At 63.1% G+C, this 16,747-nt stretch overlaps 1 protein-coding gene across 1 annotated transcript; it reads right to left on the reverse strand.

Moving 5' to 3' along the window:
- Positions 1 to 8,020: 8,020 nt before the first annotated feature.
- HMX1 (H6 family homeobox 1) lies at positions 8,021 to 12,974 on the reverse strand. The gene is made up of 2 exons (XM_082464411.1): positions 12,296 to 12,974; positions 8,021 to 9,424 (listed from the first exon to the last, which is right to left on the reverse strand). The coding sequence occupies exons 1-2, from the start codon at positions 12,690 to 12,692 to the stop codon at positions 8,769 to 8,771; spliced, it is 1,053 nt and encodes a 350-aa protein (XP_082320537.1). The 5' UTR covers positions 12,693 to 12,974; the 3' UTR covers positions 8,021 to 8,768.
- Between the last annotated feature and the right edge of the window lie 3,773 nt (positions 12,975 to 16,747).

The following is a 16,747-nucleotide window of genomic DNA, read 5'->3' on the forward strand; positions in this document are numbered from 1 at the left end:
GGAGGTGTGGCTTCGGGCTTCTGGGTAGCCTGTCTCTGCCTTTCTTGGGGCCACATTGGGTTTATCTGTGAAATGGGCACAGGAGGTGAGATTGAGGCTGGCAAGGGTCTCTTTCAAGAAGCTGGAGGCTTTCTGGGGAGGGGGCCCAGAGGCTGTCACCACCACCCACCCGCCCCCCACACACACACACACAGGGAAATGGAATATTTTTAAGGGCCCCCTGCCTACATAAACAATTTGAATCATCACGAATCGGTGTGTCGGCATCAGTCTGTCAACCTAATCTCTCCGATCCCGCAGCTGGCCAGGCTGCCCTTCAAAAATTCTCGCCCACACAGGTCTCTACTGGCTTGGGGCTTCCCTCTCAGACCCCACTAAGACCTGAAGGGTCCCAGCCATTCTAGGGGACTTAGAAAATTCCAAGGAAGGCGCTCCGCAGTGTGGGGCCTCCTGAGGGGCAGCCTAGGGTACAGAGGCGCTGCCCCTAAACACCCCCCATGTAGGGGGGACTCAGGTAGGGAAAGTCTATCTGGAAGAGGGAGAGGAGGCCTGAGGAATGGCGAGGGGAAGGAATGGAACGGGAGGCACGTCCCTTCTGAGCTTATGAACTGCCGGCACCCGCCCATCTTCCAGTAGCCCATCCAGGAGGACCACCGCGCGCAGGGCTGAGCGCCCCACACGCGCTGGCTTGTGTCATTTCCTCCCTGGAAAGAGAGCTGGACCCAGCTCTGCCTTCCCGCACACGTGGTCTGTGTGATCTGGGCTTGGGTGTGATCACACATGTGAGCCGGAATCCTCACTCCTAAACTGGGGACAGCACTCCGCCCACCAGGTTATTGTGGGGATGCAGTGAGACAATTCGGGTAAAGAGCTTGATCAGCTCCCAGCTCAAGGAAAGCCTCAATGTGATGAAGATGTGGATCACGGGCATCCACCATGAGCTCTTGAAAGAAACAGCAGAGCAAGGCTGGTTGGCCCAAGGCTCTGTCTGGGCCAGGGTCTGTGTGCACCTCTGGATGTCAAATTTCCGAGGCCAGTTGTGTGGTTAGAACGGAAGAGGCGCAGTTGCCCGTGGTGGGCGTGGGGGACACAGGCGTGTGGACACGCTGGGTCTCCGCTGGGGATGAGGCAAAGGTCAGGATTTATGGGTCTGGGAGTGTGGGCGCTTGGGCCCTGGAGGGGCAGACGGAGATGTCGCCGGTGCTGGCGGGGTTAGGGGTGCAGCTGTAGTCCTGGAGGGCTGTTGCGCATGCGTGCGCCGGCCTGCGGGGACAGGGTGCGCGGGCACCCTCAGGTGTCCTGGAGCCCCAGTGGGAGCCTGATTAGGCGCGCGAATGGGGGTGGGAGCGATTTGACTCTGCGCTCAGGACCAAGCCGTGGCAGGCGGCGGCCCCGGCACAGGCCGAAGGAAACGGACCTGTGGGCTGAGGGTCTCGGCGGTAGGTGCCCCCGGGTGTAGTCAGCACTGAGCAGGGGCCCAGAAGGCTGTGTACCCAGCAGCAAGCCTTGAGCCCGCGCTCTTGTCAATAGGCCGCGCGACCTTCACCACTACTACCTACCCACTCCACAGATGGAAAGGTGAGCTCAGAAAGGGGAAAGGACTTTCCCAGAGCCACGCAGACGGCCGGCGAAGGAAGCACACGGTCCGGCAGTCTTAACTCTGCGCCCCATCTTTCCGGGAGGGAAGAGTGGAACGGGGGGCCCGACCCGAGGGTCAGACGGCAGAGAGTGCGGTCCAGCTGCTCCCACCAAGGGCCGAGACACAAGGCGAACCGCCGGGTCTCCACCTGCGCGCACCCGGAGCTTCACTCCTCTCTAGCCTTCCGGTTTAATACCGCCTCCTCCCAGAAGCCTTCGGGGACCCGGGCGCGCTCAGGCACCTCCCTTCTCCCCGGCCCCAGCCCCGGCCCCTGGGCTAGAGCTCGGCGTCTTAGGTGGTGGCGCGGGGACCGCAAGGATGGCGCGGAGCCGGAGGGGGAAGGGACGGGCGGGGGAGAGGGGAGCGGGAAGGGGCGAGGTGAGAACCGAGGGGCGGGGCCCGAAGGCCGAGCCAGACTCCAAGACGCCAAGGAGACGCCAGGTGAGCCGGGCTGGGGGCGGGGAGGGGGCCTGGGCTCCGGCGGGAAGGGTGGGGGCGGGGCCGGAAGGACTGCGGGGAGGGGGCGGGGCACCCCGGAGGGCCGCGGGCCCGGAGGGTTTAGAGCGGCGCTGGCCTTGCTCTCCGACGCCCCACGGCCTGGGAGGAGAAGGGGGCCGCTCCGCGCAGGCCGGCCGCCGGGTCCCGGGAGCCGCGGAGCTGGCGCCACTGCCAGTTTCTCTCCTTCAAGCTCGGGCAGCCCGGGGGGACACTCAGGCCGGGAGAGGGGCCAGCCCGGCTCGAGGGCCCCAGAGGGGCAGGCGCGGGATCCGGACGCGAAGCGGCGACGCCGACTCCCCCCAGCCGGATCGAGGCGACGTAGGGCCTCAGCGGGTCGGGATCCGTGAGTCCCGGAGTGCGCTCTTCCGCAAAGAAATAAAACCTTTAAAGGGGGCCCGGCCTCCCCGACTCTTATCTGGGCCGGTTCGAAGTGGGGAGGAATCTCATCCCGGAGAGGGGGGGAATGGAGCCAAGGGGGGCACCGCGGCAGCGGGGATGGACGCACAGGCGGAATCCTGAGCTCTGATGGAAGGAAGAGAACAGAGAAGAATGGAGAGAAAGAGGCGGAGGGGCGGAGACCGACTAAAGCAGAGAATCTGAGCGAGAAAGGAAACGCGCAGCCGGGGCCCCGGAGGCACCGCCGAGGTCGTGCGCGCTAGCCTTCACCAGGTCCCCATCCAGGGGGTTGGCGAGACCCCAGGGAGTCCCGCAGTTCGGGGCTGGAGCGCCCGCATCCCAGAGGCGCCCAGCATGCACCTTGCCGGCTCTCGCGTCGGGCGGGGCCCTCACACCCCCAGGATCCGAGAGCTCACCCTCTCCCCAGGGGATAGGGAGCACGCTTCGGACTGGTCTGCCTCTCGGGATGGAGCTCCAAGCACGTGAGCCCCTCCCCATCTGCCCTCCAGGGACGTCCGGCCCAGCCTTAGCCACCCCACCCCACTTCAGTCCGAGTCTTGGCGCTGCGGAACCAGGGACGCCGAGAGCGTCAAGGAGGTGCCGAGAAACCGAAGACACGAACCCAGGACCAGAGGGGCGGCCTCCGGGCTCAGTCTCCCAAACCCGCAGCGGGGTCGGACCTGGGCTGCACAAGCAGCGGGAGATCGCGGTCCGCGTGGGTGACGCCGGCCGCGAGAGCCGGGAGGCGGCGCCAGCGTTCCTCCAGCCCGGATCCGTCCTCCGCGGCTCTCAGAGGCCTCCCGGGCGGAGGTGATCGCGGGCGCTGGCGCTCAGGTCGGGGACCCAGAGGAGCGCCCGGACCAGTGGGGAAGGGATGGAGGCAGGGACAGATACGTGGAGAAAGAGGGAAGTTTAAGCCTGAAACATGTCTGCAGAGACCGAATTGACGGGCTTTAATGCGCACTGCGAAGTAAGCAAGGGGGGGGGGTGGAAAAAAAGCAAGCAGGATGTAAACTGAACCGAGGTCAGACTGCGATCCGATGAAAATAAACCTGTAACGAAAACGGCCCCCGGCAGAGAACCAGCCGCTAGGGATACACACCCCTGACGTTTCTGGGCAGTCACTTTTTAAAGCATTTTTATTATGAAAGTTTTCAAATATAAAACAAAGTAGAGGAAGCCTTAAAATGAAGCCCCATGTACCCAGCCCCCACTCAACAATGATCAACTCCTGGCCAATCTAATTTCATCTGTGCTTCTCCCTTTCATTTTTACTATTTAATTAAATAGTTTGTTTATTTTTGTTGAGATACTTTCGAACAAACGCAGACATCACATCATTTCAGCGGTAAATACATAAGTGCATCTTTAACTTTTAAAAATTAAAAGATAAGAACTTTTAAAAATTAACAATACAGCTATAAGTCGCCTCACAATAAATCCACAGCTTCATATAATACTCAGAAGCAGTTGACTTTTTTTTTTTTTTTAGCAGTTGACTTTTGATGGTGGAAATGCAAAGTATTTCTGTTTTGACTTTACTGCAATTGCCAGATAATCAATAATAAGCATTCTTACTTTTATAATCAAACAAACAAACAAACAAAAACTGAAGCCAACAGCTGCAGGAGCTGGCAAGGGCCAGGCAGTCAGCTCTTGTTTGCTCTCCAAGTGGTGAAGCCGGAGACTGCCTCGTGGTTCTTGATCTTTGTCTTTGCACCTTTGTCCCAAGCGTCCATCCGAGTCCCAGATTCAGAGCTCGGTGCTATCAGAACAGGGTGGCCCCCTTTCCAGTCTACCCATGAGGGAGCGTCCCTCTCCCCAAGAGGGCAACAGGGTTTGTACGCAGTTGCGTGGTGAGCCGCCCTGGGGACCCACCTTGGATCACCGGGTTCAGGCTTTGCTCCTAGCTAACGGATGCAGGAGGCATGCGCACTGAGGGCGGCCAAAGGAAAAGATCCAGGTGATTCTGACGGGTGGGGAGGGAGGGCAAACACTGCCTGAGTGTGCAGGCTATCAGGGAGGGGGGACTCCAGGATGGGGCCCTGACCTCCCTAGCGCCAGGTGGAGGAAGGGGAGTCTGGGCCTCGGTGGCCCAGTGACTTCATGGAGTCCCTGCCCCAGAGTCTCTGCCCCTCGGCCCCCAGTTTACCTTTCTAGAATTGCCAGGTGAGGCCAGAAGGCTTTGAAGGATGCTTGGGAGACACCTACAGACAGGAGGAAGAGAGAGAAGCCGGCCCAGCCCCTCTGGCCTCCCTCTTGGTACCCACCTGACCAGCTCTCAGCCCAGGTGGGTCGCCTTCTGGGTAGGCTCAGAGCCAAGGCTCTGCGAAACCGTCACCCCACGAAGCCAGGCCAAGCTTGTGGGGAGGAGGTTGGGGGCCACTGACAGCCCTTGACCTGTATCTGATGAGGAGGGGTCAGCTGGAGGGGAGGCCCTGGCTGGGCAGGAGTACGAAGGCGGGGGCTTCCCAGGTGCAGGGTGCGGATGGGGAACTGCCAGCTAGGAGAAAGGCACTTACCAGGATGCCCGTCAGTCCCTCGCCAGGGCTTTGAATGAGGCGGGCAGAAGTGAGCTGGGGTGGGGCAGTGCCTGCTCTCTCAGCCAGGACCGGGAGTGCCCAGGTGGGGTGGGGCTGGCAGAGAACCACCCTGGGGGAAATGAGACAGGCCTGTCCCTTTTAGCAGGTCTGGTTCTGCATGAACTTGGCTGGGAATCCTGGCAGGTCAGCCAGGGTGTCCGAAGCCTTGTGGACCCAACTGCGCTCAGGGACTCTGCAGCCTGAAACCCTAGGCGGCCCAGGGTGGCTGGAATCGGATCTCATGTAAGAAGCTAGGGTTGGCGGGCTGGGGAGTGCGGCCACGGCACGTGCGGGAGAGACAGAGCAAAGCCATTCCTCTCCCGCCAGGAGCGGAGCCAACGTGCGCGAGGCGAGGTTGGCCCGCAGTGATGGCGCCGGAGCCAGGCTCATTCCCAGCCTGGTCCCGCGCGCCCTCTAGGGCTTCGTGTTCCCTACCGCGCTTCCCTCTGGTTTGTGCTGCCCCTGGTGCGACCCTCCGGACGCTGGGTAATCATGGGGTGAAGCCAGCTTCCCTGAGGCCCCCGGCCTAATCCAGGTTTGGATCCACTTTCTGTATTTCAGTGCCAGGCTTCCAGCTCGCGCCCCTTCCCGCGCAGGGCAACAGCCTCTCCCTCCTCCTCCTGGCGCCTTCCTTCCCACCCGGCGGATCTCGGAGGAGCCGGCGGCCAGGAAGCCGCTCTCCAGCCCATCTTTTCACTGCTTCATCCAAGGACGCAGCCCTTCTCCCCGAATCCGCCCCGCGTGTGCAGCCACGTAGACCCTTCCTCCCTCTGACTCCAGCGGCGGGCCGTCGGGTTCGCTGCTTCCCGGCGGGCGGGTCCGAGGGTACGGCGCCCACGGCTCCTCACCTTCGCGCGCCTGTGGCCCCGGCGCCAGGTGGCTCCCGGGCGGACGCGGAGCTCTGGTTGGTGCAGACCGACCCGCCGCTGTGGGCGAGCCGCCTGGGGACCGCGGCGCCACACAGCGCTTCGCTGCGCCCTGCGGTCTGGTCGCCACCACCTCGAGACCGCACCCGCACGGGCCACAAACAGTCGAATAAAACGGTTGCCTCGTGGTGATAACCCCGTTAACCTGGGTTGTAACGATCCCATTCGTGGTCCGAGAGCTCGGGACCACGGCCGTTGCCGAATCCCATCACCGCGGTGCAACGCCGCGCGGGTGCGGCGCGGAGCACAGAGCGCCGGCACCGCCTGACGGCCCGCCTGGTGCGTGGAGGGAAAGCGGCAGAGAGCAGGTGGCCGTGGCCGGCGGGGGGACCTGCGCTGGCCCGGAGGCCTCCGCGGTGCGGCCAGCTCTGCCCAGGCCTTCTGGATGCATCCTTTTGAGGACTGGCAGTGATTCGTCTGCTGACAGCATGAGGTCACCACACAAGCAACGGAGGGTCAGGGTCCCAGGGGAGACTGAGCCAAGGGTGCTGATGCCTAGAGAGGGCACAGTGGGGAAGAGAGTGGGAGGAGGGAGAGATGGTCTGTGCTGCCCCTTGAGTGGCCTTCTTGGCACTTCACTTCCCCCTGTGGCCGCTGGTCAGGAGCGAAGACCTTTGGAAATGGCTAGAGCAAGCTGGCTGTAGAGAAGCAGATCGTAAGTCCCTCCTGGCAAAGTCGAGTGAAACCTACAGGAAAAGCAGTAGCATGGGGCAGGTCCCCCCTCCCTCAGGGAGAGGAGAGCCAACCCTCAAAGGGAAGCAAATGCGGCAACAGGATGGGAGCTTAGTTGGAGGAGGTGCCCCATGAGTCTCTCAGGTTGCCCACCCCTGTTATGCCCTGGGCACTGGGAGCCTGAAGGTGGGGACCTTAGAGCCCAGAGGGGCAAGGACCACCTAGGCCACGGACTGCTCCCCGCTTCCCCAGGAGGGCTGCTGGAGCTTTCCAGGGCCTGGCCTCAGGGCACTGGGAACTGACTGGAGGGGCTGGGGCAGGGGATGATTCCGGGTCACGGAGCTGGATGGCAGGGGCAGACAGATGGACCTCCTGTCTGGGGGAGACCCCCGTGGCGCCTTCTCCTGGGCTGTCTGGCGCCACCGCTGAGAACTCCAAGGACACCGGAGGGTGGCCCAGTTGCTGGGCAGCTCAGCCCGGGAGCGTCTGTTCCACCCAAAGTCCCAAAGGCAGGGGGCAGAGACAGGTTTCCGAGGGGGCTCAATTTTGTTACAGAAGTGACCGTTTCAAGCACCGAATGACCTCTCTCTCTGGGCTCGAGAAGCACACCCAATAAAGTGTCCTTCCCCCATGCAGCAGGCCCCTGTCTTCACCCTGCAACAGGCCGGCTGTAGAGATCCAGCCATTGGAATAAGCTTTCAATAAGCTTTCCTTAAGAGCCCATAAACTTGGGCCCTGAGCTGGCACTTTGCCCACAGGTCCGAGTCCCCCAGCTCAAGAGAGACTGCAGATGGTCCAGGGGATGAGGCCCAGGCCAGAGAGCCCTGTTCCCCACCTGACCTTGCTGGGCTGTCTGGCGCCAGTGTTTTGTTTTGGACAAAAGAAAAAACCCCTATGTTAGAGATGGCTCTCAACTCCAGTGCGGGAAGGGGCAGTGGACGCAGGGGGCCACACAGCTGGCAGCCCCTTGTGCCAAGTGAGTGGCCAGTGGGCTCTGCCTTCCCGACTCCTGGCTTTCGGTTGTTGCGAAGGCCCCAGAACTGAGCGACAGAGGATGCAGAATCCCCTCTTCCACCTTAGGCCCCTCTCCTCCCTGACCTTGACTTCCCCTAAGGTCTTCCTGGGCCTCCCTGTCTGGAGAAAGTGGGGGCTTGAGAGTACAGCTCGCAGACCCCAGCTCCTGCCCACCTGCCCACTTGCCCCTGGCCAGCATTGGAAGGTGCTCCAGGAGGGGGGAGATGGTGCCCACCATAGCCCATTACCAGAGGACAGGCTCGGCCCCAGTGATCACAAAGCAGCAGCAACTGTCCAGAAAACGTCCCTTTTTATTCCATACGCAAATAAGTAGATTCATTAAAAAAAAAAATGTCTTCGCCAGGATAACCAGGGGCTGCAGCCCAGGAGAGAAGCCCCAGTCTGGCCCCGTCTCCAGAATGGACAATCTGAGAGCAGCGCCACCTGGAAGGATCTTCACGCCTTCCGCTCCACAGGGGCTCTCTTCCTGGGATTCTCTCTCTGCCGGCCCGAGGTTAAGGCCATCAGGCTGATCACCGTGCCCCGGAGGCCTGCTGTCCTGCCCATGCACAGTCCCAGGCAGGGTTGTCCGGGTTGGAGAGTGGTCACCTCCGTGAAGCACCTGGGACAGCCTGGATTTGCTGTGGACTGCGCCCCGCCACTGGCTCTGGCGGGGCGGGGGCTGGATTTGCTCCGAGGTTGAGGCCTGTCCCTGGGGGTGGGGGGCTGGGGAAGCCCTGGGCTGCATGGCCAACTGTCTCTGTGATGCTCTCTTCCCAGCGGGGATCCAGCCTTGCGACTGTTTGGGGAGCCACAGTCACCTGCGTCTCTGTTACATTCTGGACGATCTTCCGATCTTCGGACAGGGGTTTGGCTCGCCTGGGCGGCAGCCTGCGCTCCCCGAGGCGCAGGAGGGCCAGGGGAGCGTCCCTGCCCTCCCTGACGGACGGCCCCCTGGCGCCACCGCTGCCGCCTCGGCCCGTGTGCGCGTCCGCAGAAGTCCCCACTGGCCACGGGGAGTGGGCCCGGCCGGCCGGGGGCTCACACCAGGCCGGGCATCTGCGCCCGCAGGAAGGGCACGGAGGCGGCGGCTGGGAAGGCGGCCAGCGGGTAGGCGAGGGCCCCGGAGAAGCCGAGCAGCGGCGGGGGCGGTGCGGGCGCGGCGGGCGCCAGCGGGAAGGGCAGCGCGGCGGGAGCTCCGGCGGCGGCGGCGGCCGGGGGGCTTTCGTGGTAGAGCACCGGCACGCGGACCAGGCGCTGCGCGCCCGGCGGGGACAGGCTGGCCGCCTCCAGCTCGGCCGCCAGCTGCCGCTTCCACTTGTTGCGGCGGTTCTGGAACCAGATCTTCACCTGCGTCTCGGTGAGCTGCAGGGAGGCGGCCAGGCCGGCGCGCTCGGCGCTGCTCAGGTAGCGCTTCAGGTCGAAGGTCGACTCGAGCTGGAAGACCTGGCTGCGCGAGAAGACCGTGCGCGTCTTCTTCTTGCGGCCGCCGCCCCCGCCGCCGCCGCGCGCCTCCCCCACCGCCGCCGCCGCCCGGGCCTCGGCCAGCTCCGCCGCCTCCTCCGCGCCGGCTGCCGGGCCCCTCGCCGCCAGCTCCGCCGCCTCCCGCTGCACCGCTCCCGGCCCGGGGCCCCGCGGCCAGGCGCCCTCTGCACGGCCCATCTCCTCGCCCGTCTCCGGTGAGTCCCGGTCGCTGGCTGCAGGGGGGAGAGGAGGAACGTGGGTTGGTTCTGGAGGCTGATCCCCCGGCCCTGTCGCTGAGGCCAGCTGCTTCCCCCGTGAGGTCACCCACAGCCACAAGCAGGGAAGCTGTTCCCACGCAGCCCCACCTACGGCAGATCTCACCCTGGGACCGGAGAAAGGCAGAGCATCTGGAGGTGAACTTGAAGACCTGAGCAATGCTCCAAACCAACACGCTGGCCACACACTCACGCCCAGAACCGCGCGTCCACACGGAGGGCGACAGAGGGAAGACGGAAGAAAAGGAACACAAAAACACAAACAGAAGCACAGAAAGAAGACTGACTCCCTTAAACAGTGACTTCGAATCAACACACACAAAAGCCCCGGAGGTACACCTCGCGGAGAAAAGGATGGTCCTTCTGAGAAACGTACACACCAGAAACCAGCACAGAGCGGGCCTCATCCCTAGCACTCAGCCCTAGGCCAAGTCCCCCAGACACAGAAATAAAGACTTGCCATGACCTCTCCCCACTCGCGCTCAGGAGCAGATGCGGAATGCCCGCTTGCATAGAAATATTCCCACTGATGGAGAATAAGCAAATGCAAACAATTCCCCAAGCCAAACTCCAACCGGATGACACTGGAAACCTATTCTCCCCCATTTCCTGTGCCCCTAATTCAAATGTCCATGGAGACGTGCCCTCTCTACCCAAAATCACACTCAGAGGGAGCGCAGACAAGGGCAGCTCTGGCTCCGTAGAAACACGCGGCAGCCGCATCTCACCCCAGACACATTGGGCCCGTGGTTGAGCCTGTGGGTTTGGGGCTACAAAAGCCCACAGAGGGTCCCTGAGCTCGTGTTCCAAGTACCAAGCTCCACACAATCTCCCAGAGGAGACGCCTCCCCCTCCCCAGGGCTGGCAAGGGATGATGACTCCAGGTGAAAGGGTCTGCCCAGGACCCAGGTGCTGGTCCAGATTCCAGGCCCAGCTCGAAAAGGGCAGCCGCCTGACTTCCGGGCTCAGCAGGCCAACTCAGGCCAGTTTCCCTTGTGCCTCAGGCTGAGGCTCCTGGACACAGGCTGCAGGTCAGCATTGCGGCCGTCGAGTAGAGCTTGGCCCGGCCAGCCCTCACAAGGCAGCGGTGAGCCCGCAGTGTGAGCAGCCCGCAAGGTGTGCAAACACCGGCAGGCTTGTGTCTGTAGCTTGGTCCCTGCGCTCCGCCGCTCCCGCTCCCGTGGAGGTGTGCAGATTTGCGGATGTCCCTGCCCAACCCTGGTGGCATGAGCCCTCATGGTGTCCAAAGAGGGGTCAGGTTCCAGGCTGGCATGTGTGCGACCAGATATGGGGGGCCCCCAGACTCACAGAGGCCCACGTGCTGCCACACGAAGCCAAGCCAGGCCTGCCAGCTCTGGTACAAAACAGGGACCCCTAACCCGCATTATACGAAAGAAGGACCGGCTCTTTGGCGGCTGCCTGTGGGGCTGCAGCTGGAGAAGAACCCCAGGAACAAGAGGGGAACGCATTCCCCCCCCCGGGAGACCCTTTTCAGAAACACCCCCAGAAGGGCACTACGTTTGATCACTCAATTTCGGGGCAAACACTGAGGCCTGCTCGAGCTTCCCGGAAGGGAAGGGGGCAGGGGCCTGGGACCTTCTGGGTGTAGGCTCTGAGATGCGGGTCCCTTTGCGAGGGGCTCAATCCCACACCAGACAATGGGTTATCCAAGAGGTGAGAGGGGTCTGACCCACCTACTACCCCCCACCCGCCCCCCAGCACTCGTTAACTTTCGCTTGGAGCTGAAAGTATTTCAGAGCAAGAGCCTGGAAGAGTCTTCAGCTGGCCTCACAGTGTGCGCTTGGGGCGGGGGGAGCTGGCAAAGCCTGGGGGCTGAGGTTAGAATAGCTTCCTAGTCCTCTTGCCCGGGGGCTTCCTCCAAACGGCAGGTCCCCAAGGGAGGCAGTGACCCTGGGGAGGGGGAGCAGAACTCAGGGACTGGAATGCCCAGTCAAGAGGGGAGATCGATCGGGTTCCGGGGCTGAAAACCCCCCACCCCCAGACTCGGAGCCCTCAGCAGGGAACAAAGGCGGGGGAGGGGGAGGGGCAGAAAAGAGAGAGATAGGGGTGGGACTGGGGGCTTCTTGCCTTGCACAGCCACAGCCAAGGGGCTTGAGAGGCCCAAGAGGGAGACCCAGGCCCCTGCCCCAGGCCCTGGCTGCAGCTTGTAGGGGAGATGGGACTTTGGGGACATGGCTGCTGGGGAAGACCGCTGTCCCCCCATCCAGGCCTCCACAACAGCGGCTCCCTCTACTGAACGCCCCCTTCATTTTGCTGAGTCTGACTCTGTCTTCTGACCCTCTCTCTTTCCTTCCTTTATCTTTTCTCTGTTCTCTCCATCACTTATGGGTTTCTTTTTGCTTTTTGTTTGTTTTTCATCTTCTCTTCCCCCCTCTCTCCTTTCTCCGCCCCCAACATCTCTCTCTTTCTTCTCTGTCCTTTTCTCTTCTTTTCTGCCCCTCCCCCCGTGCCCCCTCCCATAGCCTGCCTTTCCCTGTTGTATTCCCCACCCCCCCTTCCTTTTCTCTTCTTAGCTGTCTGTTGTCCCCTGTCTCCAAGTTCCTCTCCAAGGGCTCTCCAGAGCCTGGTGACGGGTGAAGCCCAGAGCCTGCGAAACCTTCTCCCTGCATGCGGACCCTGTCCTGGAGAGTGGGCCTCCAAACCTGCTCAACCAGGGGCTCTGCTGGGGCCCGACACGACCCAGAGCCCCCTACAGACGAGGAGGATGGCCCAGAAAGGGCGCTAACGAACCCAAAGTCCCGAGCAAACGCTCGGGGAGGAAGCCCGGCCCGCCCCCCCGGCCCCCGCCTTCCCCGCGCCCTCACTCACTGTCAGGGCTGAGGCCGCCTCCGTAGCCTCCGTGCGACCGCGAGTACCAGCGCGTGGCGCCTCCGCAGCCCAGAGCGTAGGGCGGCCCGGGACCCGGGGGCGGCCGGGGACCGAGGCCCAGCGCGCCCGGCCCAAGCAGCGCCCGGGCCCGCGCGTCCCCGCTCGGCCCGGAGCCCGCGCGCAGCTGTCTCCGCCGCTGCAGCCGCCGCCGCCGCCGCGCCTGCTCCGCGTCCTCGTCCTCAGGGTCGTCGTCGTCCTCCTCCTCGTCCTCGCGGCCGCCGCCGCCCTGGGCCGCGCGCCCAGCGCCCTTGGCCTCGGCTGCCAGCAGGTTCTCTATGAGGAAGGAGGAGGCGCGGGCCGGCGTGGCGCGCCCGGGCTCCGTCAGCTCGTCCGGCATCGCGGCCGCCGGTCCGTCGGGCTCTGCCGGGCTCCTCGGGGTTCCGGGAGCCCGGGGTGCGGCCGGTCCCGGTCCCCGCTGGGGACGCTGGCGCGCGGCTCCCTGGCGCACGCGCGGGCCGGCCCTGGAGCCGCTGCCCGGAGCGCTGGCGTCGGGCCCCGCGAGGCAGGCAGCGGCCTCCGCGCCGGACTGGGCTGGGCCGGGAGCGGGTGCGCGCCGACAGCTGGCCGGGCAGCCGCCTCGCTCGCCTTTCACGTCGCCGCTCTGGTCGCCGCCCGGGCCGGCCCCGCTGGGGGCGGGGAGGGCAGGGGAGGGGCCAGCAGGGGCGGGGCGGCGCGGGCCGGGCGGGCAGCCAGCTCAGCCCGAGGATGCCGCGCCGGCCCCGAGTGCGGCCGCTGCTCGGAGACGCCGCCCGGATCCGGGCGCGCAGGCGGTCGCGCGTCCGAGGGCGGGCGGCCGGCGGCCCAGGCGGGGGGTCGCGGCCAGTCCGGCCCCGCGTGATTCATTCCCCCGGCCCGAGCTACCCGAGCCGGGGGTTGGAGAGGTGGGGCCTCGGCCGCGGGGCCGCCTATTGGCTGCGGGGCTCCGATGAGAAACGGACTGGCCAATCAGTGTCCGGCAAGGGCAGTAATTACCTCGCCGAGGGGAGAGTGTTGGACCGAGAGTAAGGAACTGCGTGTGTGCGCGCGCACGAGTGTGGTGTGTGTGCGTGTGTGCACGTGTGTGTGTGCTTGTATGTATTTGTGTGCGTGTGTATACCGTGGCAGGAAGACCCCGGGGCTTCCAAGAAACAGCAAGAGAATGGGTTAGTCGTTTTTTTAGACTCCGGGTGTCAAGGCTGCAAAATTGTGGCATATTTTTAATATTTACACTTAATGAAATATGCTTTTAATGCCAAATGTAGTGCGACAGAACTCTCTAGTTCTCAGATTCAGGCTCAAAATGTAAGAAAATGCTAGCCCCCTCCCCTATCTCCGGGGCCCTGCCGGCAGCACGCCCGATGTCACACCCGCTGAGCGAGAGCGGGTCGCCACCGCCCCGCTCCCTAGGAGGCCCGGGCCTTAGTGGCGGGCCGGGAGCCACTGCCCCGGCCGCGTAGGTCTTGGGGGCAGGTCCCGACTGTAAAGCGGTGGGGAGTCCCCTCCCACTTCTGCAGCAGGGAGTGCGGTGACCAAAGCGCATCCCGGCCCACGCCGTCGCCCTCGGAGCTGTGGCCACTCAAGAGTAACCTTCTGACCGGCTTCCTCTGGGAGCGGGTGACGGCCGAGTCACCGGACGGCAGCGCGGATGCGCGGGCGCAACAGGCTTCACCGGACGCGGGTTATCGCGGAGAGGTACATCCAGCCCCCCAGTGCCAGCCGAGGGCCGCGACCAACCGAGTGCCGCCCGCCGCCTCGCTTTAATTTTCAGAACAACCACGGTGGAGGGAGCATCAACCCCATCTTCCAGAGGGAAAAACAGAGCCGAGGAGAGACCATTCCAGAGGGTAAGTGGCTCTGGCAGGCCTGGAATTCCGACACTCCGGGCCTGGGGCCCTTCTGGCACCGACAGCCCCAGAGTCGGATGGGGATGGGAGCGAGAAGCAGCCGAGCAGCGGGGTGGGGCTGAGACCTAGGGGAGGGACCTTGCCGGCCTGTGGCGCGGAGACAAAACGGTGAGCGCTTCGGGTGCGTCTTCTGGCTGCACAGGGAGCCGGTCACCACCACGCCCCCGTTATCAGCTTACCACCCTGAGCTACCTACCCGCGGCTGCCGGGAGGGACCTCTGGTGCCCAGTGGCCTGGAGACCTTGGGTGGGAAGCGAGCTTTTCTGCAGACTCGAGGACAAGATGCTCGACCCATCTCCTCGCCCTCACATCCCGCCCCAGGAGGGACAAAGATGATCAACGACAGTGACTCACCGGGTGGTTTAACTCCAGCCTGGAGGCGGACAGAGATGGGGCTTTTCCCCACTGCATGGGTGAGGATGCTGAGCCAAAGTGCGTGAGACGGGGTCTCAGGGAAGAGCCGTGGTCTCCCAAGTACTGCTCCCTGGGGGTGCCCACAGTCAAAGAGACTCCAAGGCAGAGGTACCCCAGCCAGAGGAGGGCGGGTCAAGGGAAGAAATGACTGCCCCAGTCGGTCTGGGGGAGAAGCACCAGCCTCTAGCTAATCGCAGCATCTAATTCGAGGGTGCTTCTAAGAGATGGAGAAACTGAGACCGGAGAGGGACCCGGATGAAAAGACAAGTGGTGGAGAGGGTGCCTTCCGGATGACCACCTACTACGACATGCAGGTTACCCTGGGCCTGCCTGTGAGTGGCTCCTGAGCACGTTTCTGGAACCACAAGCCTGCTGTCACTCCCATGGTTTCTGAGCACTTTGAGTGGGGGCTTCCTCAGAGTCTGGGTTCTAATTCTTTCTACTCTGGGCTGTGTGGCCCTGGGCAGGGGGCCTCGCCTCTCTGAGCCTCAGTTTCCTCTCCTGTAAACCGCGGGTAGTAAGCACCCCTGCCTGTGCCAGGCTGTTGGGAGTGGAGGCCGGCTGGGCATCGGGCACTGCTGGAACGTCTCCCACTGCCTCTGGGGAGCATGTGAGGGATGGGAGGCGAGGGCATAGGCCGGACCGGGCCGAAGGAGAGTAGGCCTTCCTCCCAAGCACCGGTCTTTGGGGACTTGGAGGGCGTGTCTCCTCCCAGGGGCTCCAGGGCTGGGTCCTGGCACTGCTGTCCCCAGGAGGCTCCCGGCAACTGTGGCAGCAGAACTCGAGCGCGTGGCGCGGGGCCTCGGCGAGCAGACAGAGGGTTGCTGCGGGGAAGCAGGATCACTTAGGGGGGCGTGAAATAGCCGCCCTGGTGCTCGCCCAGGCGGCCACCTCTGTGCTCCGTGCATCCCGGAGCCGGATCGCCACCCTGCTTGGAGGTGACAGGAGGCCGAGTTCTCAGCGGGGATTGTCGGCAGAGGCTTGTCACGTTCAGACCCGGAAACAACTCCAGGATAGTATCTGGCAGTCAGGATGCTCTCTGGAGACTGCCTGTGAAGCCCCACGGCCCTGAGAGGGCTTCTGGTGCTCCCAGGGCCAGAGCCCAAGTTTCCTGTCACCTTCGGGCAGAAGGACACCCCAGGCAGAAAAGTGGAGCCATGAAGTCAGCAGGTTGTCACCTCTGTGTCTGTCTCTGAGGCACCCCACACCCCCCAAGCCACAGCCGCCCCTCCTCACTGCCCGTCCACTCTCGTCTGTCCTTATGTTTCGTCCACCGCCACCCCTCCCCTCTGCGGCGGGGCCACCAGAGAATCCCCAGCGAACGGGCTCTTCACAACTGCACGGTGAGAACCTTGTTACCTCCTAGCTCCGTGCTGGTGTCCAAAGATGCCCCATGAGCCAGGGGGAGCGGTTAGTGGGAATACTCCCAGGAGCGTAGATCAGAAGTCAGCAAACTGCAGCAGCCACTGCCTGTTGTGTTTTGTTTTAATAAACTTTTTTCTCTGGGAATAATTTTAGAGAATTCCCGCTTTAAAATTTAAATTTGATCTTCCCTTCATCCTTCATCCCAATTCCATTTGTCCTTACCTCGCCCCCATGCCACCCCACGTACCTGCTCTTGCGTATGAATTTACAGAAGCGGTATTGCATCATACACCTCTTCCATCTCGCATTTTTTTCACCTTAATGTAGGAATTTGATACTGATAAATGAAGCAATGATTTTCTAACCACCGTGCACTAACCCAACAGTCACAGATGCCTTTGTCCCAGTTACTATGGTCGAATCGCACGTTTCCCTCAAACTCAGGGTGTAAAATAACCATTTCTCAGTATGCTCATGGGGTGTATGGATTCGGGTGGCTTTTCTCCTCTGCACGGTGTCTGGCCCTCCGCTGGGCGGTGGGGCAGGACTTACCTGAAGGCGCTTTGGCTCCTATATCTGGGGGCTGATGGTGATGTCAGCAGAGGGACCCCTGCCTGGGGCTTCTCTGTGTGACCTGGGCTTTCTCACAACATGGGTTCCCCAGTACGAGTGGGTGTGTGTGGGGGGGTGTCGGAGGGGGGCGTGGAACGTCGCCTGGGATTTCCGAACC

Source organism: Balaenoptera physalus (assembly GCF_965194825.1).
Source record: "Balaenoptera physalus genome assembly, chromosome: 5".
NCBI classification, from domain to species: domain Eukaryota; kingdom Metazoa; phylum Chordata; class Mammalia; order Artiodactyla; family Balaenopteridae; genus Balaenoptera; species Balaenoptera physalus.